The 15,421-nt window shown below is 49.1% G+C and overlaps 1 protein-coding gene across 2 annotated transcripts; it reads right to left on the reverse strand.

Annotated features, from left to right (window-relative positions):
* Nucleotides 1-1,016: 1,016 nt before the first annotated feature.
* PFDN4 (prefoldin subunit 4) lies at nt 1,017-13,110 on the reverse strand. Of its 2 annotated transcripts, none has more exons than XM_040981285.1 (4): nt 12,914-13,110; nt 7,200-7,307; nt 6,222-6,350; nt 1,017-1,403 (listed from the first exon to the last, which is right to left on the reverse strand). In XM_040981285.1, exons 1-4 carry the CDS (start codon nt 12,935-12,937, stop codon nt 1,272-1,274), a joined length of 393 nt encoding a protein of 130 aa, XP_040837219.1. In that variant the 5' UTR covers nt 12,938-13,110; the 3' UTR covers nt 1,017-1,271. The 2 variants fall into 2 exon arrangements, with proteins under 2 accessions (XP_040837219.1, XP_040837218.1); XM_040981284.1 differs by having other exon boundaries at nt 6,222-6,362; nt 12,914-13,085.
* Nucleotides 13,111-15,421: the final 2,311 nt, after the last annotated feature.

Below are 15,421 nucleotides of genomic sequence, written 5' to 3' on the forward strand. Positions count from 1 at the left end.
TCAGTCACCTCTAACGTCCTAAGGCTACAGCCGTACCACCCTGGCCGCCTGATCTCGTCTCATGTCCTAAAAGTTCGCAAGTAAATAAGAATCTAAATCTGCAATATGCAAATCCCACCCCTGATAACTGATTTTAGAATGTTTTTCTTTATTAGGTATATTTAGTAATGTTTAGGGCAAAATTTATGCCCAGTTATTTAACTCTACTTCCCAGCACAAAAACCCATTGCGCACTCAATTCAATGAACAGTAAACCAAAAAACAAACAAACAAACAAAAATCCCAAAACCCACATATGTAGTGTTTACAGCCTTGAAGGTTAAAAAAATGTCCTTGGAAATGACTATTGAGCCCAACAATAGCTTCATTTTCCCATTGTAGCCTTTTAACTGGTGTGTAGGCATATCAGTGCCACCTGCTGGAAAGTTAATATAATTAGGTCTTAAAAATTCCAAAATATATGTCTTGGGGGAGGAGTTAAAGGAGGGGAAGGAAGAATGCAAACATGCAGTTTAAGAAATAACCTTACTTTTAAATACAGCGCTGCTTAATTTTCATGCTATCATTAATACAAGGTCCAACTAATTACAAAGCATCAGAAGTCCAAAACTGATAATTAAAAAAAAAAAAAACAAAAACCAGCCTGACAGATACATGGCTTGGCTTCTACAATGTCCTGCTGCCCTGCACTACTCAGACGTCTGGGTAGTTATGAGCCTCAGCATGTCTCAATTCCCTCATTCTATCAACACCAATTACATTAACAGATTTGTAAAAGATGCTAAATGTTTAAATATACATTATGCACATTTAAATAAAATACATCCACCTATGTTTTTAGTATGTGACAAAGCGTTGGCTGTGAAGCACGGGGACAGGTGCACGCGTGCACATGTTTAAGCAGCGCAGCAGGAGGCAGCGGGAATCGGACACAAGCAGGAACAGGACACAACTGCGACGTACTCACAAACAAAAACTGCAACAAATATTCTAAATAATGTGGAAACATAAACGGTTGCTTAACTGATTTTAATAACATAAAGCCCCTAACTTTATATAACTGTTATGTAAAATACATAGATGAATACTGTCTTCTTTTAAAAATATAAAATAAATAAGCAAGACATGTGAAAATAGGCAGGTTTCCATTAAATAAATGAAAAATTTTTAAAAACAAATTTTCTTTTCCATGTCATTTGAAGAAGGGAAATTATTATTTTAAAACAATATTCAAGTTTATTAAACAAATTAAAAAAGGTTTTATAAAATGTTTAACTTTCATCAGCTTCAAGGTTTATGTTGCTCCCAAATTTTGCATATAATTGAACTTTCAAATCTGCTAACACCCGTTGAATTGATTCCACTCTGGATTCTAAGGCGTCGATTTCTTCTTGCAAATTTTTCTGAAAAAGAAACAATTCAAATTAATCTCATTCCACTAAATGATTTTTGAGAATCTGTGTATGAAATAATATGGAAATGGATTTAGTTCAAGAACTTTCTAAACTTGGAGAGGCAGCTAAAGAACAGTGACAATCAGACCTAACTAAAAAATCAATTTAAATTCATGGCCCATATTTGCTCATTACAGAACAAAGCAATCTTGCTTTCTTAGTTTTGTTGATCTAAAAGCCATAAACTATTTCTTAAATGATCATCTCCTAGGAAAGAACCACAGACCTCCAGAAAAAGATAAGGGAGAGGTGTCGGTGCCTCATTTCTTTTTAAGATTTTATTTATTTATTTATTTATTTATTTATTTATTTATTTTGAAAGTCAGATATACAGAGAGACAGAGAGGAAGATCTCCCATTCGTTGATTCACTCCCCAAGTGGCCTCAATGGCTGGAGCTGAAGTGATCCGAAGCTAGGAGCCAGGAGTCTCCTCTGGGTCTTCCGTGCGGGTGCAGGGTCCCTAGGCCTTGGGCCGTCCTCAACTCCTTCCCAGGCCACAGGCAGGGAGCTGGATGGGAAGTGGGGCCACTGGGACACGAACCAGCACCTATGTGGGATCCCGGGCAGGCAAAGGTGAGGACTTTAGCCACTGAGCTACAGTGCCAGGCCTGGTGCCTTGTTTTTAAGATCAGGCACCTTTGCCCACATGAAACAGCCCATGTTCCTTCCTGATAAGTACATAAAGAAAGTTTTCCTAAAAGTGACTAAGAAAATATGAAATCACACCAATGCCACACCCCTTACGATTACAACAAAAAAACAGTGCTTAAGTACTGGCAATATTATTTTTGGAAATTTGATTCATGGTTCTCAAAGTGTGGCCCACCAGAACATCCGGTGCAGAATTTCCTGGGAATTTATTAGAAATATGAGTTTTGGGGCTGGCGCAATAGCTTAACTGGCTAATCCTCCACCTCCAATCACTGCAAACTCATATGGGCTCCAACTCACATGCCAGCTGCTCTACTTCCCATCCAGTTCCCTGCTGTGGCATGCAAAAACAGTGGATGATAGCCCAAATCCTTGGGACTCTGCACCTATGTAGGAGACTGCAGGAGGACGCTGTGACTCTAGAACATAGCATTACAATTGAAAGGATAACATTTTTATGAACTGATTAGACACCTTTTGTATAACTGATTGGATATCATTTGTATGAGAACAATGGAGTGGTGGGACATACAAAACCAAAGAGTTCCAAACAAGGGCATACAAACAACGGATGGGTTCTGTAGATAAGTCAACACCTCCTCTATTATCTTCTCCGCGCCCTAAGTCATTCGCCACAGGAAGCTCCTGGCTCCTTCAGCTCCGGCTGCTGCAGCCGCTTGGGGCATGAGAGTGAGCCAGAAGATGGAAGATCTTACTTCCTGTGTCTCCTCCGCTCTGTAAATCTTCCTTTTCTTTTTTTTTTTATAAAGATTTATTTTCATTTTTATTGGAAAGGCAGATATACAGAGAGGAGAGACAGAGAGGAAGATCTTCCGTCTGATGATTCACTCCCCAAAGTGAGTGCAATGGTCGATGCTATGCCAATCCGAACCCAGGAGCCTCTTCCGGGTCTCCTGCGCGGGTGCAGGTTCCCAAAGCCTTGGGCCGTCCTCAACTGCTTTCCCGGGCCACAAGCAGGGAACTGGATGGGAAGCGGGGCTGCCGGGATTAGAACCGGCGCCCATATGGGATCCCGGGCGTGCAAGGCGAGGACCTTAACCACTGCACCACCGCGCCGGGCCCCAAATCTTCCTTTTCAATAAAAGCAAAAGAATGTTAAAAAAGAAAGAAATTAAGAAAGAAGCAAAGAAAGGAAGGAAGGACTATGGTTCTACCTGAAGCCCCATCAAGTAGAAATTCTTTGGTTTGTACCCAACAGTGTGAATTGTGATCAAGCTCTGGGGGTGATCTCATGAATGCCAAATTTCTGAAAATGAACATATATTTTTAAAATATTTATTTACTTTTATTGGAGGAGCAGATACAGAGAAAAGAAGAGACAGACAAAGATCCTCCATCCACTGGCTCACTCCCCAAGTGGCCACAATGGCCAGAGCTGAGACACATGCCAAGGTGAGGGTTTAGCCACTAGGCTATTGCACCAGGCCTGGAGAATGACTGTGACAAGGAGTAAGATGTATAGCTATTCTGAAGGACATAAAATTTCTATACTCAGGAAATCCAGTAAGGAAAATAAGATCCTCAAAACTTAGCAGCACACGTCCAGACACTTTCTGGCTAATTGCTACGTAGCCTTCAGGTGTTGTCTCAGCACCCTTGGAACTCCCTGCTCCTTGGTGTCGAGGCTAGACCACATGCTACTTGGTGCACTTCTATCACCACTGAACCTTTCACTCGCTTTCAGTTTTGCTAGTTTAATTTTATTTTTCCATCTAAACCAGGTGCCTGATGTGAAACAAGTTTTGTTGTCTGCTGCCTCCGTGGCCAGGGGAGGAACAGAAGCACTCAATCCTTCTGGCTGGACAAATGCATGGACGCCAGGCAGGGCTCACTGTGTGGATTCTGAGGGCAGAGGCGTCCACAAGGACATGAGACAGTAATGATAAGGACACCTCTGGGTGGTTTAAAAATTACCAAAACCACAAAATTTCACTAAGAAGGAAAAATTGAGACAGAATTGGTTTTTCCAAGGTTCATTTAATGAGGGTTCAGTTCAAAAAAGGCATTACTGTTTATGACATTTGAAGAGAGAAAACTAGCATTTTAAGTAATATTCAAGGAGGCTGGCTCCTATCACAACCTCCTCTGAGATGGGGTTCCAGGGTCCACGCCCCTAACCAACTAGGTAAATTATCTTGCATCCCTTCGGAAAGTCTTAGGCCACATCTAACTGCACCAGCTCCTCACACACAGCAGGGTCACCTTCTCACACACAGGGTCACCTTCTCACACACAGCAGGGTCACCTTCTCACACACACAGCAGGGTCACCTTCTCACACACACAGGGTCACCTTCTCACACACACAGGGTCACCTTCTCACACACAGCAGGGTCACCTTCTCACACACAGCAGGGTCACCTTCTCACACACACAGCAGGGTCACCTTCTCACACACAGCAGGGTCACCTTCTCACACACACAGGGTCACCTTCTCACACACAGGGTCACCTTCTCACACACACACAGGGTCACCTTCTCACACACAGCAGGGTCACCTTCTCTCACACACAGGGTCACCTTCTCACACACACAGGGTCACCTTCTCACACACACAGGGTCACCTTCTCACACCAGCAGGGTCACCTTCTCACACACACAGCAGGGTCACCTTCTCACACACAGCAGGGTCACCTTCTCACACACACAGCAGGGTCACCTTCTCTCACACACAGGGTCACCTTCTCTCACACAGGGTCACCTTCTCACACACACAGGGTCACCTTCTCACACACAGGGTCACCTTCTCTCACACAGCAGGGTCACCTTCTCACACACACAGGGTCACCTTCTCACACACACAGGGTCACCTTCTCACACACACAGGGTCACTTTCTCTCACACACAGGGTCACCTTCTCACACACACAGGGTCACCTTCTCTCACACACAGGGTCACCTTCTCACACACAGCAGGGTCACCTTCTCACACACACAGGGTCACCTTCTCTCACACACAGGGTCACCTTCTCTCACACAGGGTCACCTTCTCACACAGCAGGGTCACCTTCTCTCACACAGGGTCACCTTCTCACACACACAGGGAGCACACATCACTTGCAGAGTATGCCACAGAATTCATCAAATGTCTTAGTTATTATCTAAAAATTTATATTCTGACCCAATGACTACACATCTCTGTTATTTGCCCAAACCAATTTTCTAAACAGATTTATGTGTGAGTATGCGCACTGCACTATTACTGCACCAAAATATTAGAAACTGACACAAAACAATAACAGCGCTGTGAGTGAAATAACGCTCACCAGCACACTGTGCATCAGAACGAAGGGCGGTTTTAAAGTAAGAGGGCCTGTTTCTAGGCAATTGTTTAATGACTATGTGCTGGGTAAGTAACACTAAAACAGAACAAGAACACGCCCTATTTGAGTGGTAACTAATCAGAGCAAAAGGATGCACAGAAAGGAAGAGGGAAAGACGATGAAAGAGACACATGAAATGGTCATCAGAGAGGTCCTTCTGGGAGCTGGGATCACAGGGTCCTGTCCTTCCTGCTACACAGCACACACTGTACTTTCTTTAAGACTTATTTATTTATTGAAGATTTATTTTATTTTATTGGAAAGGCAGCTATACAGAGAGGAGGAGAGACAGAGAGGAAGATCTTCCATCCGATGATTCATTCCCCAAGTGGCTGGAACGGATGGAGCTGAGCCAATTCGAAGCCAGGAGCCTCTTCCGGGTCTCCCATGCAGATGCAGGGTCCCAAAGCCTCGGGCTGTCCCCGACTGCTTTCCCAGGCCACAAGCAGGGAGCTGGATGGGAAGTGGGGCTGCCAGGATTAGAACCGGAGCCCATATGGGATCCCAGCGCATTCAAGGTGAGGACTTTAACCACTATGCTCTCACACTGGGCCCCACACACTGTACTTTCTAAGTGCTTTTCATTGAAACTTCTGGGGTCAGAAGACCCTGCGTCTGAGCAAACCACTGACACTGAATAAACCTCATTGCCGTGTTTTACCTCCCTCCTCCCAGTAAGACAGCGGCAGGTCACTGCTCGGCTTAGCTAACACACAGGCAGCCCGACTCCTGACGGCTACAACCCCGCATGCTCGCTGCTTTCATCAACATACCTTTGCCTCTTCTAGCATTTCCTGTGTTTCTTCTTGTGAGTGGCTAATGAAAACGTCACCAATTTGATAAGGAATCATTAAGCAGTCGTCATCTGCAAGCATGATATCATCACAAGCATCTTCTAAATTCTGGAGTTGTTTCTATTAAAAAAAGGTAAAAATCAGTGAAAATACACAACATTCCCTAATCCCTTGTTGTAACCTTAGAGAGCAGTCTTTGGTGGGGATGCCAGTTCCCCGAGGAACCCTCAAGCAGGGACAGCAGGCACCCCCCGGGGCACTCAAAGAGCCTTCCCCAGCCTGGCTTACCCAAAGTCACGATCTGATAGCAAACGGCAACTTGAATGCCAGCAGTCAAAAGCACAGGGCAGAGCTGGGCAGTGCTGCCTGCTGACGGTGGCCACCAGCGGAGCCAGCCACAAGGCTGGCACCTGTCACGTCCTCCTCTGAGGGGTTCCAGGATCGAACCCCCTCACCAACTAGGCCAATTATCCTGCATCCCTAACTTGCAATGTCAGAAGCAAGCTGTTGACAGCAAGAAGGTAGCAGATGACCTGCTTTGTAAAGACTCTTGGCAGTTGCTGCTTTTTAAATACTGCTCACCTCTGTTCACTTCCTTCCATCTCCACCCCGCACTTGTCCAAGCCTGGGGAGCCCCACTCAGAACATGATTAAGGGAATTAGGGGGAGACAGCATTTGAGGTAGACAGGGTTTGAAGGTTGGAGTTCAAGGGAAGTCCCTAGGGGTTTCAATTAAAGCTGTACACATGATTGGAACAAAAGTTAGAATAACCTGGCAGCTGTTAGCTACAAAGTGATGGAGAAGGGATACTATGCAGACGGTGCATGGCATCAGCTGGGAGAAGAAAGGAAGGCTGAGGCTGAGAAGAGGTGACCAAATGATGAAAAAGTCTGTGACGTGATTGGAGGATGAAGTTAAGTGGGAGAAAGCAGAAATAAAATAAATATTCTCGATACCTTTTTTACTTCTATTTCTTCTTTTAGCTCTGTGATTCTACTCGTATTCCGTGCAAATTTATTTATCTTTTGTTGATCTTCAAAAGTAACATTGACATCTTCTGCAGCCTGAAAAACATTTTAAATTTTATGTAATACTTTAATGGAGAAGTACAGGTTAGAGTTCTTCAGTGCTCCAGGAACTCAATAAACTCTCATACAGTGAAGAGTCGCGAGAACTGAACATTACACATAAATACCTTAGTTAATTTTTGATCAAAGAGCTCAATATTCAAAAATTTGTGACCTTCTCCACTGTTCTATAGCATATCCCTAAGCTATAAAAACATTTCAAATATAGAAGCAAACTAATGATCCTACGAAAAGACAGGAAAAAAGCCAATTTATGGCTACAAAGCATGCGTTTGAGCTGGAACATGCTTCTAGCAAAACAAAAAAGGAAAGTTACATGATTAAATAATGCTGACAAATACTTCATTCATCTTTTCCCCTCAGATAAAACTTGCATGAGCTTACTGTGGTCATCAGAAATCTGAGTTTTTAATCCAGTTGACATATTTGCTAAAGGAAACTTGCATTTCAGTGGCTATTTTCCATATATAGTAGAAAATGTATTCACTTTAATGTGGAATCTGCTTGCATGCACTCATTAAATTCACTATAAATGATGGGAAATCAAATGATTGGAAGTAAAAAGAGCTAATACTGAATGTGGTTATATTTGAATACATAATGCTAAATGTGAGTGATATAATTACCCATGAAATAATACCAAAAGCTAACACTGACCAAGCTCTCACTACAAACCAGACCTTCCTTTGGGCACCACCGTCGGCCAGTGCCCACCCACCCATCTCAGTGAGAGCCACTAGCCAGTGCCCACCCATCTCAGTGAGAGCCACCTGTCCACAGACAGGCCCAAGAGTTCCTGGAAGCCATGTCTATGTGCATGTGTGCAGGAATTTATTTACACTTAAGAGAAGCAGCCAGAAGTCCTCATTATCATCAGATTCAGAGAGGGGATCCACGTATTAAATAAATGAGACTCCTCTAGGGGTTCCCATCATTTATAAAATAGGAACAAGAGAATCTGATTATAGTGTAAGCAAAGCTGTGTGTGCATAAAAATAACCCGCACTGAGCTAATTTGTTTTATATAACAAGTTAGATATAAAAATTGTGCATAAATGTTTATACAACATAAATGCAGCTTTGCTAAAGACCTCTGGCCCTTTTGCCAGTACCAGTAACAGGTTCACCATCTCTGTCCCGGCCTTCAGTCGGGCTCTCTTGGCCAGCGGTGTAAGGCACACGTGTCTGTCTCCACAGAGCTTGAAAGGCAGCCTGCAGGCTCAAGCACTAGAGAGCTCAGGATCAGAACTTAAAGGCAGACTCCCTGCCTCAGGTTCTCTTACCACGTGACAATTTCACATGCCTCAGGCTCTGCCTGGCACAACTGTTAGTGAATTAGACTCTAAATCACACTGGATCCAATTCACATTCGCAGTTTCTGAAAAGTGGCTGCCTTCTACCTTCCCACTGCAACCCCAGCACACAGCAGCCACCAGCACACACTTGGTCCCTTGTGTCCAAACCTTTATCTGGCTCTCCCGCTGAGCATCGAACACGTGCCGTGCACCTGCAGGCCTCCCCAGAGTGGCGACAGGCCCTGTTACTGCTGCAGGCAGCAGCTTCTGCTTAACCCTGCCTTAACCCAGAATGCGCCAACCTTTCTTGAACTGCCTTGTGGCAGGGCCAGATCTTAATCAGTGTCTACAGACACTGATGGAGAGGTCGCTCTATCCCGGGAAACTCTGCATATCAGTGTTGCTTCTGGAAATGGGGTTCTCACAGCAACCCACAATCCCCAAAAGTAAGGAGCTCCAGGCTTAAGAAACCCCAGCTCTGCTGTTACGACCACCCAGGAAGGCAGGAACTCCAGGAGAAAAAAGTTACTCTGTGGGATCTGAGGCTGTTTCAGGAACTTCAAGCTCCTTACCCCTCCTTGCTGTGGTGAAAAAAGGCGTAGGATGTGGGAGGGAATCGTGGGAGGGAATGGCCTTTCAACAAATGACAGTTCAGCACTTACTTTGCTGAACCAAAACTCAGTGCAGAGGAAGAACAGATCCACATCTAGAAGGAAGTTCTAGGCCAAAGAGAAGGACTGCTCAAGATGTAAGGTGAGGGGCTTGCATCCTGAGGGGCAGTGGGCTCTAACATCTGATGGGGTACCGTTAGAGTCCTACCTGCCCCACTCCGCGCCAGCTCTCTGCACCCGTGTTTGGGGAAGCAGCAGAGGATGGCCCAAGTCCCTGAGAGCCTTGCACCCACGCGGTGGAGCCGGATGGAGTTTTAGGCTCCTGCCTTTGGGCTGGCTCAGCCCCAGCCCCAGCCATGGCCACCATTTGGGGAAGTGAACAGGTGGATAGAAGCTCTCTCTGTAAATCTGCCCTTCAAATAAACCTTTATTTGAAAAAGAAAGAAATGAAGGACAGAAGCAAGGGAAGCAGAAAGGAAAAAAGAAAAAAGGATACAAGGTAAAAACTAAAATTCCTTTTCCCTGAACATTAACAGCTCTTGGGACTACAGAAAGAGATGGAGCCGTATTCAGTCATGTCCCACGTTAAACCCGGGGGCAGCAGGGGCCTCAGGAGGAAATCCTGGTGAACCCTGCGCTTAGCTTTCTTTGTGCTTTGTCACCTTTCATATAGCAAATACTTTGTGTTTCTACATACCGGACACTGGGAGAGGAGCCACAGCTCTACTTTCCGGACACCCGCAAGCTCCCATGCTGGAGGAGCAGACAAAACCAGGGGGAACCAGGCGATGTGAGTGACAACTGTTCTAGTTCAAGATGAAATACTTCAGGGTCTGAAGGTTTGGGGGAGCTGCGAGTGAAAGAGGTCCGAGGCTGCCTTTCTGAGCAGGGGCTTGGGGGGAGCGCATTTATAAAGAGGATGACAAACAGAACCCAGAGTGTGGCGCCCCTGAGAGCCAGGAACCAAGCTTAGAAAGCGGACATTGAAGGCCGCCTGAATGTCCCCACCTGCCAAGCACGACCACTGGGAGGTGGATAACATGCAGCAGATAGACTCCAGGATGCAAGGGCCAAAGAGAAGCATGCGCAGGAGTGGGACCTTCCAGGAGAGGCTTCTTGCTCCAAGACGGAGAACACCCTCTCTACGCAGCCGCTCCATCCCCCAGATGCCCTCTTCCAGTCCCACACCAACCTCCCCTCCCCTGCCTGCTGCCTTTATCCACCACACCAGAGTCCCTTCCCGCACCCCTCACTTCCTCTCCAGCCCCCCTTTCCTTCCTAAATAATCTCATCCTCTGCCCTTAACACAGCCTTCATCCTGTCTGTCTCACAAGCACTCTTCCCTCACAGCCCTCACTCGAGTCAGACCTTCTGCTCCTGAGTGACAGTCCTGCTGGCGCCTGCCTCTCTGTACCAGCGTAACAAGCAGCTCAACAACACAGGATGCCAGCCGCATTAGTGCGCATGACTGAGCTTCAAACGAAGCCTGTGCCATAGGACAAGTCCACAAACTCCTTTTTAAAAAAAGACTTATTTTGTTTATTGGAAAGGCAGATTTATAGAGAGGAGAAACAGATCTTCTATCTGCTGGTTCACTCCTCCAATAGCTGCAAAGGCCAGAGCTGAGCCAATCCGAAGCCAGGAGCCAGGAGCTTCCTCAGGGTCTCCCACGTACGTGCAGGATCCCAAGCCTTTGGCCCATCCTCCCCTGCGACTTTCCCGGGCCACAGGCAGGGAGTTGGATGGGAAGTGGAGCAGAAACTGGCAACTGTATGGGATCCCAGCACTTGCAGGGGGAGGATGGACAGCCATTGAGCCAGCAGAGCAGACTCCTTGTTAAAAAAAAATCTCTTGCAGTGCATGCATGTGTGCACACAAGAGGTTGATCATCAAAAATGTGAACAGATGACCAGAGCTCAGATCATTCTAGAAGTTTCTCAAGGTTCAGGATCTCTGCACCCCACCTCTGTGCATCCCCCCCCCTTATATTCCACCTCTGCCAAACAGCCTGCAGCCCATCTTTTTCCATGGAATCAAAGCCCACAGTGAACAAAGGGCCTGATTTCACAAAACACAAGTGAGGTGAATCTCTCAGCGAGTGCCACTGCACCACGCTCAGGTTCTCAGTAAGAAGCCCAACAGGGACAGCTCAGGAAAGGGCCTCCTCCCCACGCCAAGCCAGGTGGTTGGTGGCTGAGGCACACAGACCCTGTGGCGCAGGGCATCAGAGAGCGGAGGGGGCAGGAAGGTAAATGGGCACAGGATGGGAGGGTCCTTTCAGACAGCGCCCCTCCCACAGCGGGTTAGCAAAGCCTGACTGTATTCCTTGTTTGCCACATAAAGATACAAACTAGCTTCCCAAAGAAGTAGAGCAGAGTGAAACTAATAGGTTGAGAGAGGCTTCAGAACCGAGCCCAGCACACCAAAGCCCAGTGGTCCCAGTGCAGCCTCCTCAGCCACCAGGCCCTCTCTCCTTTTGCCTCTAGGTGCCTGAAGCACGTGGCTTAGATTTCCTGGTTGCAAATCCCAAAGGGGAAATCTAGGTACATGGTGGTAAAACGCAAGCTCTGGCAAAAAAAAAAAAAAAAAAAAAAAAAAAAAACCCTACTAGACAACTGGAGTTCCAGCCCTACTTAGCCGCTAAGGTTCTCCCTCTGCAGAGCTGGGCTCCTGGCCTCAACACCTGGCCCTATCATCTCCAGGCTGGCCCCCACCCCACTGCCCACCATCCCCAGGGCCCCCACCCCCTGTCCCAGCCACCCCCTGGGCCCCCCACCAGTCCCCACCAGGGCTGGGCCCCAACACCCCAGTCCCGACCCTCAGGGTGGCCCCACCCCACCAGTCCCCGACCCCAGGGCTGGGCCCCAACATCCCACCAGTCCCCGACCACTCCAGGGCTAGGTCCCAAAACTCCTGCCATCCTTGATCACCCCAGAGCTGGACCCCCACAGCCCACGAGTCCCTGATCACCCCAGGATTAAGCCCAACACTCCGCCCATCCCCGATCCTTCCCCAGGGCTGGACCCCAACACCCCGCCAGTCCCAGATCACCCCAGAGCTGGACCCCCACATCTCACCAGTCCTCGACCACTCCAGGGATGGGCCCGACACCTCGCCCATCCCCGATCATTCTCCAGGGCTGGGCCCGACACCCCGCCCGTCCCCGATCCTTCCCCAGGGCTGGGCCCGGGGCGTCTCCGGGCTGGGCACTGACGATCCCGGGAACTCGCGGGCCCGGACGAGCCATGCGCCCTCGGACAGGCTCCCCAGGGGTGGACGCGGTCCCCGCAGGACCTGCGGACCTGTGCGGTTGACGGGGAACCCAGGCGAAGCCCACCCAGGGCCGCGGCTGTCAGGGGCGATCGTTAGCCATTCTCGGGAACAAAACCCCGATCGCGGGGCCCTCCGATTCCCCAGGGGAGAGGCGACAGGCAGCCCGGGGCCATCCCAGATCCCCGATCCCGGCCCGGCGCCCCGATTCTGTCCCGGCCAGGGGCCTAGGGAGACGCGCGAGGTGTGGGGGGCCCAGCCGTGGTCCGCCCTCCGCACCGGGGGCCTCGGCCCCGGAATCCGCACTGGCCCCCAGGGCTGCGCAGCGCCGGCACCCCACACCCCGGCCCCCGGGGCCGATGGTGGCCGCCGCCCCAGTCCCGGGGACCCCGGGCACCCCACTCACCGCCTTCTTCATGGTGGCCGCCATCTTAGGACTGGACTAAGAGGCCAGGTGGGGAGGGCCGCAACGGCACGCTTTCGCCCGGTCCTCTCCCTCGCCCCGCGCGCCCAGAACTCGCAGGGAACTCTAACACAGCCTCCTCATCCCCTCCGAGTGGGTCTCCCACCGATGACTCCAAACGGTTGGGACTCTGGGGGGTGGAGCGTACCCTGCGAGCACTTGGTACATTCCAGTTAAAGGGACAGGCGACACAAACAGGGGGTGTGCCGGGTGGCGCCTGCCCGGAGCGCGGACAGCAGAGGGCGCGTGCGGGCCGGGGAGGGGGCGGCGGTTCCTTCAGCACCTGACCCCACCCGGCACGGTCAGAAACCCGGCTTCCTGAAAGAGCGAGGCTCGCAGGGCCTGGTTCCCCGTAACCCCGAGGGGAGGGGGAAGGCGCTCCCCTGGCGAGCATGCAACAGTGTAACGGAACCATCACTCACTGCCGCCCGTGCTTCCGGATTCTCAGTTTTATCTGTAACATTCTAGCATTGGGACCGTTTACAGCCTTAATTGAGGATACCAAAGAACTCTTTCTGAGAGTTACACTAATCGATCATTAGTTACTGAGCTTGAAACTTGAAACACAACGAAACAGAATTTTAAGAGAAAAACAGTCATATTTTCCAAGGCAAAAAAAAAAGTTGACAAAAAATGGCAGCTTTACATTTCTGCTAAATCCCTAGTGTAGGCCTAAGGGAGTCCCCTCTGAAGTCTCGGGATGTGTGGGTTAGCTGATGAACAGGAACCCCATGGGTGGAAGAACCCCAGGTTGAGAACGGCTCAACACAAGCTGCCTCTTTTCTAGGCGTTTCTCTTCCGTTGGCTGCATCGGGGTAACAGGGTCCTACTGCAGCCTCTGTTCCTCCAGGAGCCCACCTAGCACCCACCGCCCTGTTCTGGTGCTTTCCACTTTCCACTGCTTTCCTGGGTGCATTTGCAGAGGGATGGACTAGAAGAGAAGCCGCAGAACTCCGACTGACCCCCAGTGGGATACCAGTGTTGCAGGTGGTGGTTTAATCCACTCTGCCACACAATGACCCCTTGCCAGTGTCCTTTAATTAGGCCAGGCAACAGTGGCTAGAGTGTCCGGCGCGATGGCGCAGTGGTTAAGGTCCTCACCTTGAACGCCCGGGATCCCATATGGGCGCCGGTTCTAATCCAGCGGCTCCGCTTTCCATCCATCTCCCTGCCTGTGGCCCGGGAGGACGGCCCAAAGCTTTGGGACCCTGCCACCCGCGTGGGAGACCCGGAAGAGGCTCCTGGCTTCGGATCGGCATAGCATCGGCTGTTGCGCTCACTTGGGGAGTGAATCATCGGACGGAAGATCTTCCTGTCTCTCCTCTCTGTATATCCGCCTTTCCAATAAAAAAAAATAAATCTTTAAAAAAATTTTTTTTCCTTATTAAAAAAAAAACAGTGGCCAGAGACCCCAGCTTCCACTGTTTGAGGGGTTCTTGTATTTCTCAGCAGCCTTGCCCCCTGCCCCAAGCCTTTTGTGTCCATCGAGCTTGTTACCTGCAGGGAAGCCAGTTCTGCTGAGAATTCTTCATTCCCTACTACTGAGCAGGCAACATTGCTCTGGGCCTTCCTTCAGCAGACTTGGGGTTGGAGGAGAAGCCTCCGGAGGCTGTAGACAGGAAAACACCAAGGCCGCCCGCGGGTACCTTCCTGCTGTGGGCTGACGGTGGGTGAAAACCCGCCAGCCTCTGCTGACTGGATCCCAGTTACATTATCTGACTCACACAGTTTTTTTCTTTCATTGAAACAATGCTTGAAAATTAGGGAATTGCACTAGATGATATCAACAGGGTAATCGTAGTGAGCTCACAAGCTCACAGTCTTGGCGACCCCGAACCTGTCTGCCAGCAGCCGCTGTTCCCAACTGCATTGGCCCCTTTCGGATGTGATGCCCACTCCAGTTCCCCCCTTCACCCACCATCCTCTCACCACCAAGATGCTCATTTCCAGAGCGCCTCCCTCATCTGTGTGATTGCCTATCAAAATCTGTAACTCCTGGAGTCTGACATAGCAAAACGACGGCACTGTGGAGTGTGTGTGTTTACCGAAAAGTGCTATCACACGGGAGCTTCTACTAGAAAGATGAGTCAGTCAAGGTCCCTGGCCTGGTGGAGGTGATGCTGGTCACCTCACTGCCTCAGAGCTGCAGACCTGGGGAGAGGGAGCTCAGACTCAGCAGAGGCTCTGGAATTGGCGGCATGCTGGCTGGACCAAGGGGCTGGTTCATGGCACTGGCGTACAACTGACAAAATCCTCTGCCCTCATGCAACTTACGCTGCAGTCATGGCAACAGACTACGTACCAAACGCAAAAAGTGTTACTACAAGCTGTCACAAGTTTTCAGCTCTTTCAACAAGAACATGCAGAATAATCAAGGACAATGAAAGCAGCCCATGGATATTTATGCTCCTTGAGGAAGTTACAGAGAAAAGCAAATAGTGTGGTCAGTTG

The sequence above is a fragment of the Ochotona curzoniae genome, unplaced genomic scaffold (assembly GCF_017591425.1).
Source record: "Ochotona curzoniae isolate NIBS_2020 unplaced genomic scaffold, NIBS_Ocur_1.0 contig_3520, whole genome shotgun sequence".
Lineage (NCBI taxonomy): Eukaryota > Metazoa > Chordata > Mammalia > Lagomorpha > Ochotonidae > Ochotona > Ochotona curzoniae.